The sequence below is a fragment of the Heteronotia binoei genome, chromosome 7 (assembly GCF_032191835.1).
Source record: "Heteronotia binoei isolate CCM8104 ecotype False Entrance Well chromosome 7, APGP_CSIRO_Hbin_v1, whole genome shotgun sequence".
NCBI lineage: Eukaryota > Metazoa > Chordata > Lepidosauria > Squamata > Gekkonidae > Heteronotia > Heteronotia binoei.
The window spans coordinates 60,823,730-60,844,635 of NC_083229.1; the positions used below are offsets into that span (position 1 = coordinate 60,823,730).

The window sequence follows — 20,906 nt, forward strand, 5'->3', positions numbered from 1 at the left end:
CAGTGGCGTTCCTGAAGGGCGTGTCCTTGGCGGACATCTGCAAAGCTGCCACCTGGTCTTTATCGCATGCCTTCATGAAGCACTACGTGCTGGACGTGCATGCTCAGCAGAGGACTCGGCTGGGGACTGCGGTGCTGCAGACTGCTGCTTCCGGTTGACCGTCTCCCCACCTCCAGGTATGCCTTGCTTGCTAATCTCCCACGTGTGATGCACAGAGACCACGAAGAAGATAGACAGGTTGCTTACCTGTAACTGTAGATCTTCGAGTGGTCATCTGTGCATTCACACTACCCACCCTCCTTCCCTACTGCTGACGGTCTCCCTCCAGTAGGAGCTTCCAGCGGTCACGAAGGAACTGGCGGGATTGCTGCGGTGGCGCCGTTGGGCATGCACGATGGGACGCCTGCGCATGCTCAGTGGCGCCGACCGCGGAAAATTCCCGGGCTTTTTACAGATACCGATTGGGGACCGGCGCAGGCGCAGTATCCCACAAGTGTGAATGCACAGATGACCACTCGAAGATCTACAGTTACAGGTAAGCAACCTGTCTTTATCAGTTGGCGAAACAGCCAATACCAGAGCATATACAAGCTCATTCTACCAGAGCCGTTGCTACCTCATCAGCCTTCTTCAAGGGCATCCCAATAGAGGACATCTGTGCTGCTGAAGTTTGGTCCTCTCCGTCTACCTTCGCCTTGCACTAAGCCCTTGATGTTCGTGCCCGGCGTGACTCATCCTTTGGGCAGGCTGTGCTGCGTTCCATCTTTGACTGATTGATTCTTCACACTTTATCGTGAGTACCATCATTTTCTACTGTCTTAACTAATCATGCTTCTCCTTGCAGATCCAGCACCCTCCTCCTGATGGAATAGCTTGCTAGACACCCATATGTGGGACTGCACAGAGACCACGAAGAAGATGGACAGGTTTCTTACCTGTAACTGGTGATCTTCGAGTGGTCATCTGTGCAGTCACACATACCCACCCAGCCTTCCCCGCTGCTGGATACTCCTCATCTTTAAATTTTTCCACCTTATTGGTGGCGGGAAAAAACTGAGTGGGCTTGGCGCCTCCCCCTCGTCCAGGCATGCGCAGACGATGCCTCCTCCCCAGGATGAGAGGAAGACGCGCCAAAATTAACGCTCAAGATTGCTTTGAATTCTCCGAGGTCGGGACCGATCCTTGCGGATTACCCATATGTGTGACTGCACAGATGACCACTTGAAGATCACCAGTTACAGGTAAGAAACCTGTCCTTATATTTTGACCTGTCACTGGACCACTGTAACTAAAAAAAGTTTATAAGCTACTAATTGGTCTTATCATCAGTATAAAAACATTGGGGCTCACCATGCTCTTCTTTTCCTAGTATCTGAATTAATGAATTAATTTCCCTTGATCATAATTGGATCCTGTGTTTCTTCAAAGGAAATCCCTCCATGGTCAATACTGAATTCTTGAGGCAATTCTTTATTGTTTCTTTTTAATATACTTTTAGCTAAGAAGAAGAAACCTAAATTGTTCAACAAATTTGATAAAGGCATTAAAGCAGAGCTTGAAGCTGCAGAGAAACTGCGTAAAAAGGTAAGTCTGAAAGTCATCTGAGCTCAAGTTTCTGGAGCACCAGAGATTAGAAGACAGTCAACAACAAAATCCTGGTCATACAAAATCTCAAGAGGTGTGCTGCCATTGTCCTGTAAGACCCTGGACTGTGGTCTCATCTAAAGGCATACTGGCATATGGCAGCCATGTCAGTTGTAGATGTGTTACAATGGTAATAGTGGTTAAGTGCTACAGACTATGGACAAAAGATACCATCTCTCCTAGCAATGCTTCAAATCAATCCCCTTTATATACAGGCACACAGGAGGCTGAAGTTGGTTCCTGAAGTTGGAACTGGGAATAAGGAACCAACTTCAGCCTCCTCATGCACACACACATTTAATGCCTTTCTTCTTCCTAGCTTGGTTCAAGCTCAATGGCAAACACATATTGTCTTTACATGAACAAGCCTGGAATAGATTGGTGGTGCACTCACTCCTTGATCCCCAGTCCTGTGTGACCAGTTAATTAGTTCCATAGTCTGCTATTCATTTGAGCCTGCTAACTTATAACTGCTCATCTTGAAGCCAAGGCAGAACTAACATCTGAGTGGGTTCCTCATAACAGCACCATTTAGAGAAGCATTTGCAAGACATCATCCTCTATTTATAATTTTTTCATGCTTTTCATCAGTTGCTGCAATCTTTTCCTTAGCATGGTTTGATACGATCTTTGCGGAAGACTGCAGTCAAAATGACTTTGGCATACTCTGTAGATAGAAACGTGAGCATTTCTTCAAGTTCTTCCCACATTCAGTGCCATTTTTCTTATTTCAACTCTTCAGTTTTCTTCAGGCTTTCCAAAAAAAAAAATTGGTAATGGTCAGGGGACATTTTGTAGAGAAAGAGGTGCAGGGGCTCATTTGCACAACTCATTTGCATATGCCACACCCTCTGATATCAGGGGTGTGGCATATGCAAATGAGTTATCCTAACAAGAAAGAAAGAAAGAAAGAAAGAAAGAAAGAAAGAAAGAAAGAAAGAAAGAAAGAAAGAAAGAAAGAAAGAAAGAGAAAGAAAGAGAAAGAAAGAAAGAAAGAAAAAGAAAGAAGGAAGAGGGTGGACAGATGGGGAAACTGAAAGAAAGAAAGCAAATAAGGAGGGAAGGAAGGAAGGAAACCACCTGGGAAGAGAAGCTAGAACTGTGGGGAGGTGTACAGGGCTCCAAGCCCACTGAAGGACTTCTTCAGAAGGGTATAGATAGCTCCATTTAGATTGTGTTGCCAGTGATCAGGAGCATTTTTTAATACTTTTGAAAACTCTGCTTTAGTTGACAATGATGCTTATAGTTCCCCTTCTCAATGTATTTGGCAAATATTTTTCTGTCAAAGCACAAATTATTTCAGATTAAAAATATCTGTCTTTCAGGGGAAAGCAGAAGATGCTCTGAAGGCATTTGAAACATTAGTAAACAAATATCCCCAAAGTCCACGGGCAAGATATGGCAAAGCACAGGTAAAAACTTAACAAACCAAATGGAAAGACACATTGCCTGGTTACATATGTCTCCATTTCTATTCTGTACTTGAGATATATTCTGCTTTTCAAGTACAATTCTGAAGAAAAGATGGCAGTGAAAACAGCTTTTGATTTTGGAATAATGTAATGGTTTTATTTAGCTCTAGATCACTTTGGGGACTTTTGCAGTGATTTTGCTATGTTTTCCAAAACAGAAGTTGAATTAATACTTCAGTCATTCTTACTAGTATACCTCAGATACATGTGGCAGAAATAAACTCAGCACTGGGCCACTGATTTTCAGATTCTTAGAGAGATCTGTGGTAGTGATATGGCTTCATTCAGGCCAGAGCAGCAGTGGTATTTCAGTGTAGACAAGCAAGGTTTTTTGTTTGTTTGTTTGTTTTTGAGGGCATACAGTGAAGAACCAGAAGCTTATTGAGGCTCAAGCTTATAAGTGGGCTGCAGTAAGATATATGCATACAAATTGATTCAGTACAGCATAGATGAAAATTATCCATCATCTGCCGAAAGCTGCAGGAGATAAGAGCTCAGAGAGGAGCCCCATGATATCTTGGTTTTCTGAGTCTGCAAAAAGGATCTCTTACTTAGTATGGCCAGGATACTTCCCTCTGAGCAGTGAAAATAGAAGATGGTTAGCCGTGTCTTACTTAAGGTCATCACTGATTTCATCCTGTTCCTTAACAGGCTCTCCATTTTGAGAGAAGGGAGCAGGTGATATTAATGTTACACTTCCTTTCTCCAAATACCTCCTCCCTTCCCTTCGCTTCTCCTGTTACATGTGATTAAGCAAAGCATACCTGGTGTTATATTCTAACATGCTGCAGCATACATAGCCCCAGAATAACATCAGTACACACTCTGTTCAGCTTGCTTGAAACTGCAGGATGAAAATGTGAAGTTTTTTTCTGTGTAATTGCTTTGATAACAGCCATCTAACAAACAAAAAGCCAGCAGTCTTCATTGTATAATCCCTTAAACTATTATAAACCATTCTATTAAAATTTGAAAGGAAAAAAGATTATACTGCTCTTGAACTAGTTAGTCTGCAGAAGATCTCATCTGATTTTCTGCGATGCAGTTAATGGAGTTCCTAATTTAAAAAGCATAATGGGTCATCTCTGAAATGTATTTATTTATATACTTTATATAAACCCCACCTTTTTATCCAATGGGGGCCCAAAGCTGTTTACAGCATTTTCCTCCCTTCCACTGTATTCTCACAATAACCCTGTGAGGTAGGTTGGGGTGAGAGTGTGTGATGCCCAAAAGCACCCAGCCAGATTCCGTGGCAGAGTAGGGATTCAAATTTGGGTCTTCCAGATCGTAGCCCCGCACTTGAAAGAAGCATGCAACTGATTTGACAACATGACCTTTTCTGTTAGCTGTTGTGACTAGCTGTAAAGGTGCTTTACCATCTGTTGAAATATTCTTCCTAACTGTATTTTTAATGAGTTAGCCAAATTATAGCTTAGACTAATTTTAAACTTTGACCATCAAGGATGCTATGCATCTTCCTTCATTTTGAACTTTTGGTTATTTAAAACTTGTCTACTTGCCTTTCCAAAGCTAAAAACTCCTTATTAAATAGTAAAATTGCAGCAACCAACGTATTAAATATGTTTAAGTAAAGTACTATCTGGTGATCATTTGGGTACTGATGAATGCTTTATGATCATACTCAGAGTGAGGATGACTTGGCTGAGAAGATGAGAAGCAATGAAATACTGCAGAGAGCCATCAGCACCTATGGAGAGGTTGCTAGTCTGCCCAGTGTCCCTGATGATCTGATCAAACTGACTTTGAAACGACGGGCAGACAGGCAGCAGTTTCTTGGTAAGGCTCAGGAACCTGTTCTGACCCACAAGAGAAGTGTTTAAAAGAGTCCAAAGTATTTTTTTAGAGCTGAAATGTTCACTCCCAGAAATTCAACCCAAACTTTTGCTTTGCAAATGCTGATGCTGGATTGTCTCCGGATGTAGCAATAATGTATTTCAGCTCTGAATGTGGTCCATTTTTCAGGGTCCAGATGTGGGTAAAGGATGGGTATACTTTAACCAGGCCTGAATGTCCATAGGGGACACCCAACTTTGCAAATCCATTGCCACAATGTGGAGCTAGATCAAGTGGATCTGTTCTAGTGGGGAAGGTGCTTTCCTACAGCAAAAGCCTTCTCTATCACAAAATGCTCATTTGAGAAAGTGGCTTCTTGGGGAGAATCCTTCCACTGGAGGAAAGAGCTTAATCCTCTAATTTATTTGTGTAATGTAAAAAATAAAACAAAACTCTTTATGTCATGTCCTCATGATCTGGATATTCCAGGCTAGCCTGATCTCAGCTCTTGGAAGCTAAGCAGGGTTAGTATTTATTTATTTGTTTATTTATCTGGTTAGTATTTATTTGTTTGTTTATTTAGATTTATATCCCACCCTTCCTGCAAGCAGGCTTTGGGCGGGTTACATCAAAGACCTCCCAAGAATACCAGGGTCACTCATGACATGGAGGCAAACAATGGCAAACCACCTCTAAATTTCTCTTGCCTTGAAAACCCCATTGGGTCGCCATCAGTTGTCTGTGAGTTAACAGTACTTTCCACCATCATTTCCCTCATATATGAGGTTGGATCATATGCGTGAAGGGGTCTGTGTTACACTTTGGTACTGGAATCAGAGAAATGACACTTGGACCCTATTTTCTATATTTAGCAACCAATGATATTTCAGCGTTCAATATCCAGCAGTTTACACTTTACAATGTTTAATAGTTAGTGTGCAAAGTTATTTAGTGTCAGACGATACTGATAGCTGATATAAAATGATGGGCCACAATGTTTTTATGACTTCTTGCTTTTAGTGAACACTTTTTGTATCAGCATCTGACAAGAAGTCACTGTGTGCCTGTCACCAAATTCCTGTGCATTGCAGAAAATTCATACTTTTGAGAGCCAGTGTTAGTGTAGTGTTTAAGAGTGTCGGACTAGTGTCTGGGAGACCTAGGTTCAAATCTCCACTTATGCCATGGTAGCTTGCTGGGTGACCTTGGGCCAGTCACACACACTCAGCCTAGCCTACCTCACAGGGTTGTTGTGAGGATAAAATGGAGTACAGAAGAATAATGTAATTGCTTTAGTTTAGAGGGTAGATATACTGGTCTGCAGTAAAACAGCTAGATTTCAGTCCTGTAGCTCCTTAGAGACTGACAAGTTTTTCAAGAATCAAAGCTTGCTCCATCAGATACAAATTGGAATGAAAGATGGATTAAGTGCAGATAAAGGGAGAGAAAAAATAACCTAGAGGTGAAGTAGGGTTGCCAATCCCCAGGTGAGGACAGGGGATCCCCTGGTTTAGAGGCCCTCCCCCCGCTTCAGGGTCGTCAGAAAGCAGGGGGGTGTCATGGGTGCTGGGGACCCTTCAGAGGAAGTTGAGTCTGATGAGGAAACTGTGCCCCTGCCACCTGCACCAGTGCCCCTGCCTCCTGCTGGAGAAGATCCCAGCCCCCCTGCCTCGCCCTCTCGGGTGGCTCGTGTGCGTGACCGCCTCCGGCAGGACCTCAGGGATCGGAGGAGGGCGGCACGCTCACAAGCAAGACGCTCCCTGAGCCCTGAGTTCTGAGAGGATTCTGGCCCTTCTAAGAGCAAGGATGCTTGAGTGGTAACAGGATCCTGGCTGCCTCCCTGAGCCAGCAATTAGCCCAAACGGGCAACAGCCAGCAGAGGGCTATATAGCTGTGGGCTTTGGGAGGAAGCTTTGTGGAAGCAACTAGTCATCTCCCTGACATTCTAGCATCCACTCCGGCTTGACTTTGGTTCCTGACTCCCTGACTTTGGCTTTGGACTTCTGGACTCCCTGACCTCGGCTTCTGGACCTCAGACCTGCGATACTTCTACAGTGATTCGGATTTGGCGCCTCGGACCCTCCTGCTTACTGGCTACGGACCTCGGACTGCCTCTGGACTTTGCCTGACCCGGCCCCAGCCGTGACAGATTGCTTCCACCGACAAACACCCACTCCACAGGATGGATGCTGAAGCAAGTGGAACCACAGAACTACTGGCTGCGCTCCAAGCCCAGGTACAGCAGCTAACACAGGCAGTAGTGCACTTGCAGCAACAACCTGCGGCCAGTGCTCCAGCCAAGTGCCCAGTTCCCCCACCTGACAGATTTGGGGGTGCCGTGGAAGAATTTCCTGCCTTCCTAGCACAGTGTCGGCTGTACTTTGAACTGAGAGCACGGGACTTCCTCAATGACAAAACCAAGGTGTGTTTCGTCATCAGTCTGTTAAAGGGGCAGGCGGCCAAATGGGCCACACCCTTACTGGTCGCGTCCTCTCCCCTACTGACTGATTACCAGGGGTTTGAGGCCCACCTGTCTGCTGCTTTCTCAAACCCAGTCCAAGCAGCCACAGCCAACCGGAAGATCAGGGCACTGAAACAAGGCAACTCCTCGGTGGCTCAATATGCCACTGAATTCAAGCTCCTGACCCAGGACTTGGCGTGGAATGAGGCTGCCCAGATGGACCAGTTTACTGAGGGGTTGGCAGAGGAGGTCCTGGATGAACTGGCCAGGGTGGAGCAGCCACCCACGCTCCAAGAACTTATCACCCTCTGCCTCCGCATCGATGGCCGCCTGGAAAGTCGCCGCCAAGCCAAGGCCAGAGGGCGCCAGCTCCCTGCGCCGTGCTACCTGGCTCCTCGCCCGTCCCCAGCTAGTACCAGCACCAAGGATGAGCCTATGCAGCTTGGAGCTGCTCGACCCCGCCTGACCCCAGAGGAAAAGACCAGACGCCGCACGCAGAATCTGTGCCTCTACTGCGGCACGGCAGGCCACTATGCCTCTGGCTGCCCTGCTAAGCATCGGATACCTGGACCTTCGCTGCCACCGCCGCCAAAAGGGCAGCCCCAGGCGTAAGTGGACCCCCCAGCCTGGGGCGACTAGCTGGGTCCTCCGAACAGCGGGCTGATACCCCAGGGCCATTCCTGCTACCAGTCAAACTCCGTCTGCCTGACGAACGCTGGCTGTTCGTGTATGCCATGCTGGACTCGGGAGCGGCCCACTGTTTTATAGATGCCGCCTTTGTGAAGCAGCACCAGATCCCTGTGCAGACAAAAGGGATTCCGTCGCTGGTGGAGGCTATTGACGGGCGCCTCCTCCGTTCTGGCCCCGTCACCCAGGAGACCTGTCCCATCACCTTCCACGTCCAGCAGCACCAAGAACAGCTGCGGTTTGATGTCGCCCGCATGCCTCGCTTCCCGCTGATTCTAGGCCTTTCCTGGCTGAAGCTGCACAACCCCATCGTGGACTGGGCCCAGCAGGAACTACGCTTCCGAGACCCATGCCCCCATCTGACTCCTCCCACCACTCTAGCAGCTGGCATCCCGAGTGGTGGTCCTCAGCTCCCTCAGAAGTATGTGGACTTTGCTGATGTCTTCGAAGAGACAGGAGCTGATCAGCTTCCCCCTCACCGGCCCTACGACTGTGCCATTGATTTGGTACCTGGGGCACCACTCCCGGTGGGGCGTCTGTACCCAATGTCGGAGCCGGAGTTGGCAGCTCTGCGAGACTTCCTGGACAAGAACCTGAAACGCGGATTCATCCGACCCTCAACCTCTCCCCTATCTGCTCCAGTGCTCTTCGTGAAGAAGAAAAGTGGGGAGCTCCGGCTGTGCAATGACTACCGGGCCCTGAACAAGATCACCATCCGCGACCGGTACCCTCTACCACTGATCCCTGAACTCTTGGATCGCCTAAAGGGGGCCCAAATCTACACCAAGCTGGACCTCCGTGGAGCGTACAATTTGGTGCGCATACGGCCCGGAGACGAATGGAAGACCGCGTTTGGGACCCGATACGGGCAGTACGAGCACCTGGTAATGCCCTTCGGACTGACCAATGCCCCCGCTGTCTTCCAGAGGTTCATGAATGACATATTCCGGGACCTGCTCGACCGCTTCGCGATCATATACCTGGATGACATCCTAATTTACTCCCGCAATCCTGCCCAGCACGCCGAGCACGTCCGCCAGGTCCTGCAGCGCCTACGAGCCCATGGTCTCTACGCCAAGCTGGAGAAGTGCGACTTCGACCTGCGCTCCGTCGAGTTCCTTGGGCACGTCGTGTCACCGCAGGGGATCCTCATGGACCCGAAAAAAGTAGAAGCGGTCCTGACCTGGCAGGCTCCTCAGAATCGCAAAGACCTGCAGCGGTTCCTCGGTTTTGCCAACTACTATCGGCAATTCATCCCGGCCTACGCATCCCTGACCACACCCCTGACTCAACTACTCCGCCCCAAAGAACCCTTCCACTGGTCCCCAGAGGCCGATAGCGCCTTCTCCACCCTGAAGACTCGCTTTGCCACCGGGCCACTCCTGAGATACCCCGACCCCCAGCTTCCCTTTACGGTGGAAGCTGATGCCTCCAACGTGGCCCTGGGAGCAGTGCTGTCCCAGCGCGAGGAGCCGTCCCAGCCACTACAGCCCTGCGCCTATTACTCGCGGCAGCTCACTGCTGCAGAGAGGAACTATACCATCTGGGAGAGGGAGTTGCTCGCGATCAAGGCGGCGTTTGAGGTTTGGCGACATTACCTCGAAGGGGCTCGCCACCCTGTTCAAGTGCTCACCGATCACCGGAACTTGGAACACCTCCAGACCACCCGCCGTCTCAACCAGCGCCAGATCCGGTGGTCCCTATTCTTCTCTCGCTTCGACTTCCGGATCTCCTACATCCCCCATACCCAGAACCGGAAAGCAGACGCGCTCTCCCGGAAACCGGAATACGCCCCTGCCTCAACTGAGACCGCGCCCGCTGCTCCAATCCTGCCGCCCTCAGTATTTGCAGCCACCTCCACTTCACCAGCACTCGTGGAGGACATTCGGGCTAGCCAGGCCAATGATCCCTGGGTCCAGCAACACCTCCAGGCTCTCCAAGATGACCCAACAGGGGAGTTCACGACTCGAGGCGGCCTCTTGCTACACCGCGAACGCCTCTATGTGCCGCCCGGGCCCTTGCGGGCAGAAGTGCTACGCCTGACCCACGACTCGTTACCCGCCGGGCACTTTGGACAGCATAAGACCACCCACTTGCTGACAAGGGAATTCTGGTGGCCACGAGTTCGCGCTGATGTTGCCCGCTATGTCAGCTCCTGTGATGTCTGCCGACGGGCCAAAGACATCCCAGCCAAACCCTCAGGGTTGCTGCAGCCCTTGCCCACATCTTCAGGACCCTGGGATACCATCTCGATGGACTTCATCACAGAACTTCCACGCTCCAAGGGTCAGACTTGTATCTGGGTGGTCGTCGACCTATTTACCAAGATGGCCCACTTTGTTCCGTGCCCGAAACTCCCCACAGCTCAGGAGACGGCCCAGCTTTACCTGCAACACATCTTTCGTCTGCATGGACTCCCAGCCCATCTGATCTCCGATCGGGGCCCTCAGTTCTCCTCTCGGTTCTGGCAAGCCCTCCATTCCAGCCTGGGTACTCGAGTGCACCTGTCCTCGGCCTACCACCCACAGACAGATGGCCAGACAGAGCGCACCAATGCCACGCTGGAGCAATATCTCCGCTGTTACACCTGTTACCAGCAGGATGACTGGACCACTCTATTGCCCCTAGCGGAGTTTGCATACAACAACGCAGTCCATTCATCCACCCAAATGACCCCGTTTGCTGCAACCTACGGGTACCACCCTCGGTTCTTCCCAGCGATCCTACCACCCACGAATGTCCCCGCCGTCGATGCCTACCTGCAAGAACTCCGTGCCAGCCAAGACTTGCTCCGAGAGCAGCTACAGCAAGCCAAGGAGGCATATAAACGGGCTGCGGACCGAAAGAGGCAAGAAGGCCCTCCAGTGCAGCCGGGGGATCAGGTGTGGCTCTCAACTCGCTACCTGCGCCGGCCTGGTCGGTCTCACAAGCTGGATGCACGGTTCATTGGACCCTACCCCGTCGTTGAACAAATAAACCCCGTCGCCTTCAGGCTCCAGTTGCCACCCCACCTCCGCATTCACCCCGTGTTTCATCGCTCCCTCCTTGTTCCGGCTGCACCCCCTGACCCAGCTCGGACTCCTTCCCCACCGCCGCCACCACCAGTGTTGGTGGATGACGAGGAAGAATATGAGGTGCGCCAGATCCTGGACTCCCGGTACCATCGTGGAGGCCTCCAGTACCTGGTGGACTGGGAGGGATACGGCCCAGAAGACCGGTCTTGGGAGCCCGAGGACAATCTTCATGCCCCGGACTTGGTGCACCAGTTCCACAACGACCACCCCGACCTTCCAGGTCCCTCGACGGAGGGGGGCCCTGGGGGGGGGATAGTGTCATGGGTGCTGGGGACCCTTCAGAGGAAGTTGAGTCTGATGAGGAAACTGTGCCCCTGCCACCTGCACCAGTGCCCCTGCCTCCTGCTGGAGAAGATCCCAGCCCCCCTGCCTCGCCCTCTCGGGTGGCTCGTGTGCGTGACCGCCTCCGGCAGGACCTCAGGGATCGGAGGAGGGCGGCACGCTCACAAGCAAGACGCTCCCTGAGCCCTGAGTTCTGAGAGGATTCTGGCCCTTCTAAGAGCAAGGATGCTTGAGTGGTAACAGGATCCTGGCTGCCTCCCTGAGCCAGCAATTAGCCCAAACGGGCAACAGCCAGCAGAGGGCTATATAGCTGTGGGCTTTGGGAGGAAGCTTTGTGGAAGCAACTAGTCATCTCCCTGACATTCTAGCATCCACTCCGGCTTGACTTTGGTTCCTGACTCCCTGACTTTGGCTTTGGACTTCTGGACTCCCTGACCTCGGCTTCTGGACCTCAGACCTGCGATACTTCTACAGTGATTCGGATTTGGCGCCTCGGACCCTCCTGCTTACTGGCTACGGACCTCGGACTGCCTCTGGACTTTGCCTGACCCGGCCCCAGCCGTGACAGGGGGAGGGGAGGGATATGTCTTCTTTCTCTTCCCTGGCAGCCCCCACAGCCTTTTTTCTTTTCTTGCTTCCTTCTCTCCATTCCAACAACCACCAAACTTACCCTTATCTGCTCCCCTGTCTTCAGCTGCCCCATGCCTAGAAAAAGTATAACCCAATTATGTAGTCCTGGTTGCTGGACCAGGGTCACTTGCATAGTAGGGAACCCTCAAGGATTTGTAGGAGGGCACATCACTTTTCCCTGTATCCCCCCCCCCCCCACATTGTTTCCTTTTTGCTTACTCTTGGCAACCCTCATTTCCTCTCCCCTTTCCCTCCCCATTCTCCTCTTCTCTTCAATTTACCAACCTACCTTTTATCTCCCTCCTATCTTCAGTTATATTCTTCTTTATTTTCTTCATTTATACTCCACAGTGTGGACCAAAGCACCTTATGTTATTCTCCTCTTCTCTTTTTTATCTTCACAACTTTGTCAGGTAGGTTAGGTTGAAAGTATATGACCAGCTCTACCTCACCTAGTGAGGTTCCATGGCATTGGAAGCTGAGAGCCATGTGGCTCCCAAGGCCGCCCCCGGCCCCCGACACCAGCATCAGAGGCTGTCATGATTCTAGGCTTAGAAAGGCCTACAGGCTCCAAGGAAGCCTGTATGAAAGTAGCTATAGGGTCTACATTTCCCAGGATTTCTTATGTCCCTCTGATTGGTTAGGCAGCAGTTTAGGAGGGGCAACTTGCTCAGTGGAGACCAGAGGGTTGGGACTTGGAAGGAAGGAAATAAAAGCTCCAGCTAGTGAGGGAGTATTGTTCTCTATGGAGAGTCTGCAGTCAGGAGGGTTCTCTCTGAAAAGGCTGGGCTGGAGGAAGTCTGCAGTCATGAAAGTTCCCTCATCCAAAGAGTGGTGAGTCAGTTGAAATTAGAGGAAGGGAACATATAGTTAGTTGCATCATGGCTTTTAAATTTTATTTGTACCACTTTTACTGTTTCCATGTTCACTATTGCACTAAAAGTTATAACCCACTTGTTTGTTCTTGAGCACTTACAATAAACTTATGAGGGTCTGCATGTCTCTTCAGTCATAAATAAAAGATGCTTGCTGAGAAGGAAGACAGGAGTTGGGTGGGTGTTCTGGGCCCTCCCAGACTGCTGGCAGCCAATAGAAGGCCCTCCCTGGTCCCTTGCTTGTGACAGAGGCCAAGAGCTGCATGACTCCCAATTTTCAAGGCTTTTCCCACACACACACACACACACACACTAGTATTGGAGACTGAGAGCTGTGTGACTCCTAACCTCTGAAGTTTCTGCCCCACCAGCAGCGGCACTGGAGGCTCAACTCCTGACCTCCAAGGCTTCCTTGCCCCTCTGACACTGCAAGCCAAGCCCTTCCCTGCCTCTGGTGGTGAAGGCAGAGAGCTGAGGCTTTTCTCCCTCAAAACTGTTGCCAATTATGTCAGTGAGCCATGCATGGGAGCCACCATGGAAGCCACCAAGGCTTCCTATCCCCCCCATGGTGATGATGTTGGCAAGGCTTGTGCAGCTCCAGTGCTGCTGATCTGCAGATGGAAGCCACACTTTGCTATTAAACATATAGATTATGTCAAGTAGAAGCCAACTCAAAAGTCTATGGATTGGTCCCAAAGGTGGATTCATCTAGATAAAATTATCAATCTTCCAGGCTCATGGGAAAATTAATTTGCATTAATTCAAAGGCTTTCTAGATGGCTACAATAATGTAAAAGGAGATAGAATGAGCTAATGTCTTCCTCATGAGCCTGGTCTGTTTATAATTTTTCCACTTGAATTTAATGCTCTTCAAGTCTTAATGGAATTGGAAAAGACCAGCAACTTCAGACATATATTGCAAAGAACAGGTGATTAAATAAGACATACCAATTGCTATGAACCACATCTCTATCCTAGACCTGTGATGTGAACAATACTGTAATTGTCCACAAGAGGTCTCCCAAGGACTGGTTGATATATTCCACTACTTGTTTTGCTAGATGTTGAATTTTATATATCAGTAGTATGCTAAAATCACATGTACTTATATTCATTTTCATGCCCTGTATTGTCACTGGTTAGTAACATAGGAAATGCACACTGTTACATTTTTAAAAGTAATTTTGCCTATATACTTGGTAAACATCTCACATTCTAACCACTGCCATTTGTAGACTTAAGTTGTTGTCTGATCAAATTAGGTCGCATGAGAGGTTCACTGGTAACTCTTCAAAAACTAGTCAGTCTCTTTCCTAATGATACTTCATTCAAAAACAACCTTGGAGTGGGATACCTTTTGATTGGAGACAACAGCAATGCCAAAATGCTTTATGAGGAGGTGAGTTTAAATGTATGTATGTATTTATGGTGTGTGTGGGGGGGAAGCTCTAAGTCTACTCTGTCAGTTTTTAAAATTGGGGTGGTGGTGGCTTAATTTACCTCTTCTGTCATGTTGTGTTCCTAATCAAATTTGTTGGCCCACATGCAGGTAAGAGCCTTTAAAATAACTTAATAAATGCTGGAAATGCCTGGCAGAGAACCCCTCATTGTCATCTAGGTAGGCCCTGAATAGAACAGGGCACAATAGTGACACAAGAGAAGCAGAGTGTATAATTCACTAGTGTGCAGTCATCCAGGTTTCAGTCATTACAGAAACCTCAGAGTCATCCAAGTTTCTGTCATTACAGAGTCAAATGATGTAAATGATACATAAATGGTCACCATGGCAGGCATTTCTGTTAGCAGCTCAGAATTTCCTCACTTTCCATTTCTGCTGCTCTTAACAAATCTACCAAGAATGGCATGAGATGGGAGATAGTCTGCAGCAACTGGGGCAATTATCAGACATCTTATGCCGTTCTATTTGCATAAATTTACCGCAAGATCCAAGTCCATGTATATAAATAAAATAGGAATAAGCAGATTCCCTGTTATATTTTGTGGAGTTCTAGTATGGTTGTTTTTCAACAACTGATCAGAATTTTAGATTTTTTAATAATAGATTTTATGTAAAGGGTTTTATAAAGATAAAATGTTAAAATAGAAAATTTCAATTAAAATGATTTTCTTTTATGGCCTTTCCATGCAAATATTCATAATACAGTACAATATAAATAAATGGGAAAAACTATTCAATGAATACAAAACACTGCTTTCATGTCAACAAATTATTTTAATTTAGTTATTATTTGTAAATAGTTGTTTTTCTAAAGGAAATTAGTTGTAGAAGGCATGTTCCAGTACTTCCTAAATCCAGTGCAGTAACATTGGTTAATTGAATGCACAAGGATCAATTTAATTTTTCTAAGGCACGTCTAGGAAACTCGATAGGGTATGATGGAATGTGTGACACTGTAGTGCCTGAAGGCCCCTGAAGTATTTCCTGGTGCTGCTGGCCATTGAGGTGCAGAGAATCCCTTCTGCCTCCTTTTCTCTGTGAGCTGCTTGTGTAGAAGTTCTGGACCAGTAGCCCAGATAACTTTTGAAAAAACACTTTCCACAGCTGACCTAATTTTTTTTTCATGCCCTCTTCAGCCATTCAGTCATGTTGTGAATGCTTTTTATATTTTGCCCTCCTTCAGTGAGGAACCTAAACACTGAACCTTAAATCAAAGAACTGTAATGCATATAGCCAGAATTCAACCTGATGGGAAACGTGCCCTCTTTTCAAGAGCTATTTTATCAGCCCCTTCATTGTGCCGCAGCTTGAAGGCAATGTCAAGAACTGGATAGCATTTCATTTTTTCCCATTAGATGTTTTCCCTTTGAATCACATAGTCCAGAACTGAGACACAATACATTAAACACAGTCTTTGTAAAAATCAAAGTGCCTTTTGTATTCAAAGAGCAATAGATCTTGGTTTAACTTCTTCAGGGGATTCCTCTATATTGAAAGAAATCTGAAGGCAAATTTTCTTCCTCTTCCACTTTGTGCCATAGGCAAACAAGTGTTCTGAATTAGTTTAAGGTTTAGTCTTGAACTCTAGATTAATTACTGTTTAATTGGATGAAGAAGACATGATAGCAAGGCAGCATTCCACCCCCCCTTTCTGTGTAGGAGTTTTCATAAAAATGGTACATACATAAAACCTGACATTTGGAACACTATTTTAAAACAAGAGTTGAGCAATGGATATCAGCACAACTAAGGGTCTTCTTTCTCACAACAGAGGCTACAGCTACATCATGTGGGCTATTGAAAGAAACATCTCCTATGTTGAATTCACCTCATTCTCCGGTGGTCCGTGGTAGTGGGACGGTCCTGAACTGTTGGGAGTAGGCTCCTCCTCCGGAACAGGGTCGTTGATCGCTTGATCCGGCCTGGGGGAGGGGCCGCTCCCTTAGGACCTCGTCAGTCCAAACGGCCCTGTTGGAAGAACAGGACGTGTTCGCGGTGCCTGCGAGGCACGTTGATCAGACGGGAGAATTTTCTCTTTGAAGGCCCCTGCCTTTTACTTCAGCCGCAATCGGCGGCGGGCAGGGAAGTCGCCGTCAGCGTTAGGCTTTGCCTAACAAAAACGGCTCGTGCATCGGCTGCCGCGGAGAGAGGGAAACGAAGGTCGCCTCTTTCTAGCCTGCGCAGGAGGCGTTGGTGTGAGCGGCAAAGCCGACAGTCTGGTCCCACGCAGTGCCGGCTGGCGTAGTGCAGACGACCAGGGCCCGGTTTTTACCCGGCGGAAGACCTTGGCGAGGGCTCCAGGCAGCGGTTTACTCGTGTGTAGGTAAGCCGTCTGGGAGAAAGAGCGGGAAACCTTTTCTGGTTTCGCTCTGCCCTTATTCTTGGGACGGGCTCTGCTGTAAGGAGGACAGCCCACCCAGGAGCTTGCAGCTGCCCCCCCCTTTTTTTCCCGCCTCCCTGTGGGGAGCGGGTAGAACGTTAGTTAATTCAGCCTCTCCTTTTCCAGACACGCGCCGCGTGGTCAGGAAGGGAGGGGGTAGGTCGGGGTTGGCTTGTTGTCGCCCTGTAGGGGTCGCCTTAGCAGGCTTTTAACCTGGGAATGGCAGTTTCCTTTCCCTTTTTTGTGTTCACTTTCGTTTCAGCCTCCTGCGCAGTGGAGATGGCTGACGAACAGGAGCAGGGGACAGGTTCAAACAGCGACTTCTCCATGCCTAAGTATTCTGGCTCAGCTTCTGAAAGGGATCGTGAGGATTCTGACCCGGACTTATCCGGAGAGAATGCCAAACTGAATTTACTTGCTTGGTTAAAAAGGGAACTTAGCAAGGAATTTGCCCCGGCTCAGGACGCCGCTGCGCATGCTCATCCTCGGAAGAGGAAGAGGCAAGCGGTTTCAGATTTTGCCATGGCCCCTACAGACCCTAAGAAGGCAAGATTGAGTAAGAACTTAGAGTCTCCTAGTGATAGCTCGCAGGAGGAAGAGGAGGTTGCTTCCTCGGTGGACTCTTCTGCTAGAGAGGAGGGAGAACTCTCTGAGGAGGAAGATGATACTCCCTCTGTACAGTCTAGGGTGTTCCCAGTGGAGTATTATTCTAAGCTCTTTCCTAAGGTCCTGAGGGAACTGGACTTCACGACCACACCCAAAGAGAAGGCAGATCTAGACCCGGACCTACCTTCAGGCTCGGGAAAAATGATGCCCAAAGTGGGGGTGTCTCAGACCGGTGTACCCTTGCCCGCTCCCTTCTTTAGTCTGATTAAAGCGGAGTGGGAGCATCCGGCCAAGCCAAAATCTAATCCACATTTATTTTCCAAGCTGTATGGGTTGAGCCCAGAGGCTACTAAGCGTCTGAAATTGCCTCTAGTGGACGATCCTGTAAATAGTTTGTTGTCCACATCGGTGCTGCCTATGGATGCAGACGGCCTACCTAAGGATGCTTGTGACAGGCGGATGGAACAGGCCCTACGAAAAAACTTTGAAGCTTCGGCTTGGTCCATCCGGGCTTCTTCAGCGGGCTCCCTGTTTGCGCGTGCAGTTTATACCTGGGCTTCTAATTTGGCGTCAGCTGATAGTGATGCGCCAAAAGAGTTCAAAGATGAGCTCAAGAAAATAGCCCTGGGCACAGCATTTATTGCAGATGCAACCTTGGACGCTATGCAGTTGTCTGCTAGGGCAGTGGCATGCAGTGTAGCAGCACGTAGAAATGTCTGGCTTCGAACTTGGGAGGCCGATGCAGCGGCTCAGGCCCGATTAGCAGCTGTTCCATTTAAGGGTGTGAGTCTCTTCGGGGACGAATTGGAGCGCTTCCTGATTGAGGGGAAGGACAAGAAGAAGGTTTTGCCTTCTAAGAGGAAGGACTTTAAGTCTAAGAAGCCTTTTCAGCCCTTTCGGGACTCTAAAAAGTTCTCACGGCCTGCGTCGTTCAAGCCCTTTCGAGGGAAGTGGCAGTCTCGCAGTAGGGATACCAAACCCTTTGCCAACCGTAGTGACAAAGGAAATAAGAGTGACTCCAAAAAGGGAGGGTCACAATGACTATGCCACAAGGCCAGATCTGGTTCCTATCGGAGGGCGGCTTCAGTTTTTTGCAGCTCAATGGAAGGCTTCGGTGGCAGACCAATGGGTGATCGACACGGTTTCCAAGGGCTACGCCTTGGAACTGGAATTCTTCCCACGTCAGAGGTTTCGTCCAGTCCTGAGGAAGCAGGATCCAATCAAGCACCTGGGAATGCTGGGTGCTATTCAGCATCTTCTGGACATCAGGGCCATAGAACCGGTACCCCCAACTCAGAGGGGTCTCGGGGTGTACTCCATTTTGTTCCTGGTTCCGAAGCAGAATGGCGATACCCGGGCCATTCTGGACCTGAAGTGGGTCAACCGATTTGTCAAGACCAAAAAGTTCCGGATGGAGACTTTGCGTTCCATTCTCTTGGCAGTGCAGGAACGAGAGTATCTGACGTCAATCGATCTGTCCGAGGCTTATTTGCACGTACCCATTCGACCAAGTCACCGTCGGTTCCTCAGGTTCGCCTACGATGGGAAGCACTTCCAATACCGGGCCCTGCCTTTCGGGCTCAAGTCTTCCCCGCGAGTGTTCACGAAGATCATGGTGGCGTTGGTGGCTCATTTACGGATGGGGGGCGTGGCTCTTCATCCGTACCTGGACGATTTGTTGGTCAGGGCCGCTTCGCATCAGCAGAGTCTGGAGGACACCGAACGGACAGTGCAGGTGCTGCTGGACCACGGGTTTGTGGTCAACAGAGAAAAAAGCAACCTTGTTCCTACGCAAGCGATAGTGCATCTGGGGGTCCTGATCGATACTCAGAGGCACAGAGTGTTTCTGTCGGAGGGCCGACAGGTGAAGCTCAGGTCCTTGATGGAGGAGGTGCTGGCTTTGACTCAGGTTCCTGTAATGACTCTAGCGAAGCTGTTAGGGGTTCTGGTTTCTTGCCAGGATGTGCTGGCTTGGGCGCGTTTCCATCTACGGCCTCTGCAATGTTTTCTGATTCCCTTTCAGCACGTGATAGCTCGCAAGCTACACAAACTAGTGACTCTTCCACCGGAGCTACGGCGGCAACTCCAGTGGTGGTTGGAACCATCCCGGTTTCAACAGGGGGTTGCGATGGCGGAGCCACAGAGGATAGTAGTGACGACGGATTCCAGTCTCTCCAGATGGGGAGCGCATTCTCAAGGGGCGATGTGTCAAGGTCAGTGGTCTCTACTGGAGTCTCGGCAGAGCATCAATCTGTTGGAGCTGCGGGCGATCCGTCTAGGGTTGTTACGCTTCCAGACTTCGCTACAGGGGCGTCACGTGTTGGTAAAGACGGACAATGTGACAGCAAAAGCCTATGTCAATCGACAAGGCGGGACCAGAATCAAGAAACTGTGCTGCGAGGCCAACAGTCTGCTAAATTGGGCGGAGAGGTATCTCTTGTCCATAAAGGCGGTGCACGTAGCCGGAAAAGACAACGGACTGGCGGACTGGCTCAGCCGGCAACGGCTGGATCAGTCGGAGTGGTCTCTGGACACGAGGGTCTTCCAGGCGCTTCAGGACAAATACGGCAGAGTGGCGGTGGACTTGTTTGCAACCCCGGTCAATCGTCAAGTGCGGCGGTTTTTTGCCAAACAGAACTGCGATCAGGCGGAGGGCGTAGACGCTCTCAACTGCGACTGGCCGGACGGCCTGTTGTATGCCTTTCCGCCACTGCAGTTGATTCCCCGGTTGGTGAACAAAGTTCTTCAACAGTCTGCGGAGCTGGTATTGATAGCCCCCTTCTGGCCGAGACGGGGGTGGTTTCAGGATCTATTGCGGCTGTCGACGGAGAAGCCTTGGCGTCTGCCAGTGTCCGAAACGTTGCTGAAGCAAGGGACGGTGCTTCACCCTCAACCGGGCATGCTGCAGTTAACTGCGTGGAGGTTGAGCGGGCGCAGTTAGCTAAGTTGGGGTTTGACTCCACAGTGATTGACACTATGCTGGCCTCTAGGAAGGGTTCTACCACTCGGGTGTATAATAACACTTGGCGGGTGTTCTCTCGTTGGTGTGACGAAAGGGGTTGGGATCCCTTGAGGTTACCTGTCCGGAAGCTGTTGCTCTTCCTACAAGAGGGCTTGGATAAGGGGTTGGCCACTAATACCCTTCGTAGACAGGTGGCAGCTATTGCGGCTGTGCGTGGAACTAAAAGAGGGGGTTCTTTGACACGGCACCCACATGTTAAGCGTTTTTTAAGGGGGGTGTCCTTGTTAAATCCTCCTACAGCACATAGGTTTCCTACCTGGAGGTTAAACGTGGTGCTGAAGGCGTTGTGCCATGCACCTTTCGAGCCCATGGCCACCTGTAACCTGAAGGATCTTACCCTTAAAACATTGTTTTTGGTGGGGATAACTTCGGCCCGCAGGGTTTCCGAGTTACGGGCCCTTTCAGTGGATAAAGACCTCTGTACCTTTCACAACGACAGGGTGGTGTTGAGACCTGATCCGACGTTTGTTCCCAAGGTGAATTCAGTTTTCCACCGGTCTCAGGAGGTGGTGTTACC

At 49.4% G+C, this 20,906-nt stretch overlaps 1 protein-coding gene across 2 annotated transcripts in view; it reads left to right on the forward strand.

The window, feature by feature from the left end:
* The window catches only part of LOC132575182 (aspartyl/asparaginyl beta-hydroxylase-like), a 172,213-nt gene that overhangs the window by 102,962 nt on the left and 48,345 nt on the right, over positions 1-20,906 (forward strand). For both annotated transcript variants that reach the window (XM_060243715.1, XM_060243716.1), the window contains exons 15-18: positions 1,499-1,584; positions 2,970-3,056; positions 4,766-4,916; positions 14,185-14,321. In XM_060243715.1, coding sequence (XP_060099698.1) covers positions 1,499-1,584; positions 2,970-3,056; positions 4,766-4,916; positions 14,185-14,321 — 461 coding nt within the window. The remainder of the gene's footprint in view (positions 1-1,498; positions 1,585-2,969; positions 3,057-4,765; positions 4,917-14,184; positions 14,322-20,906) is intronic.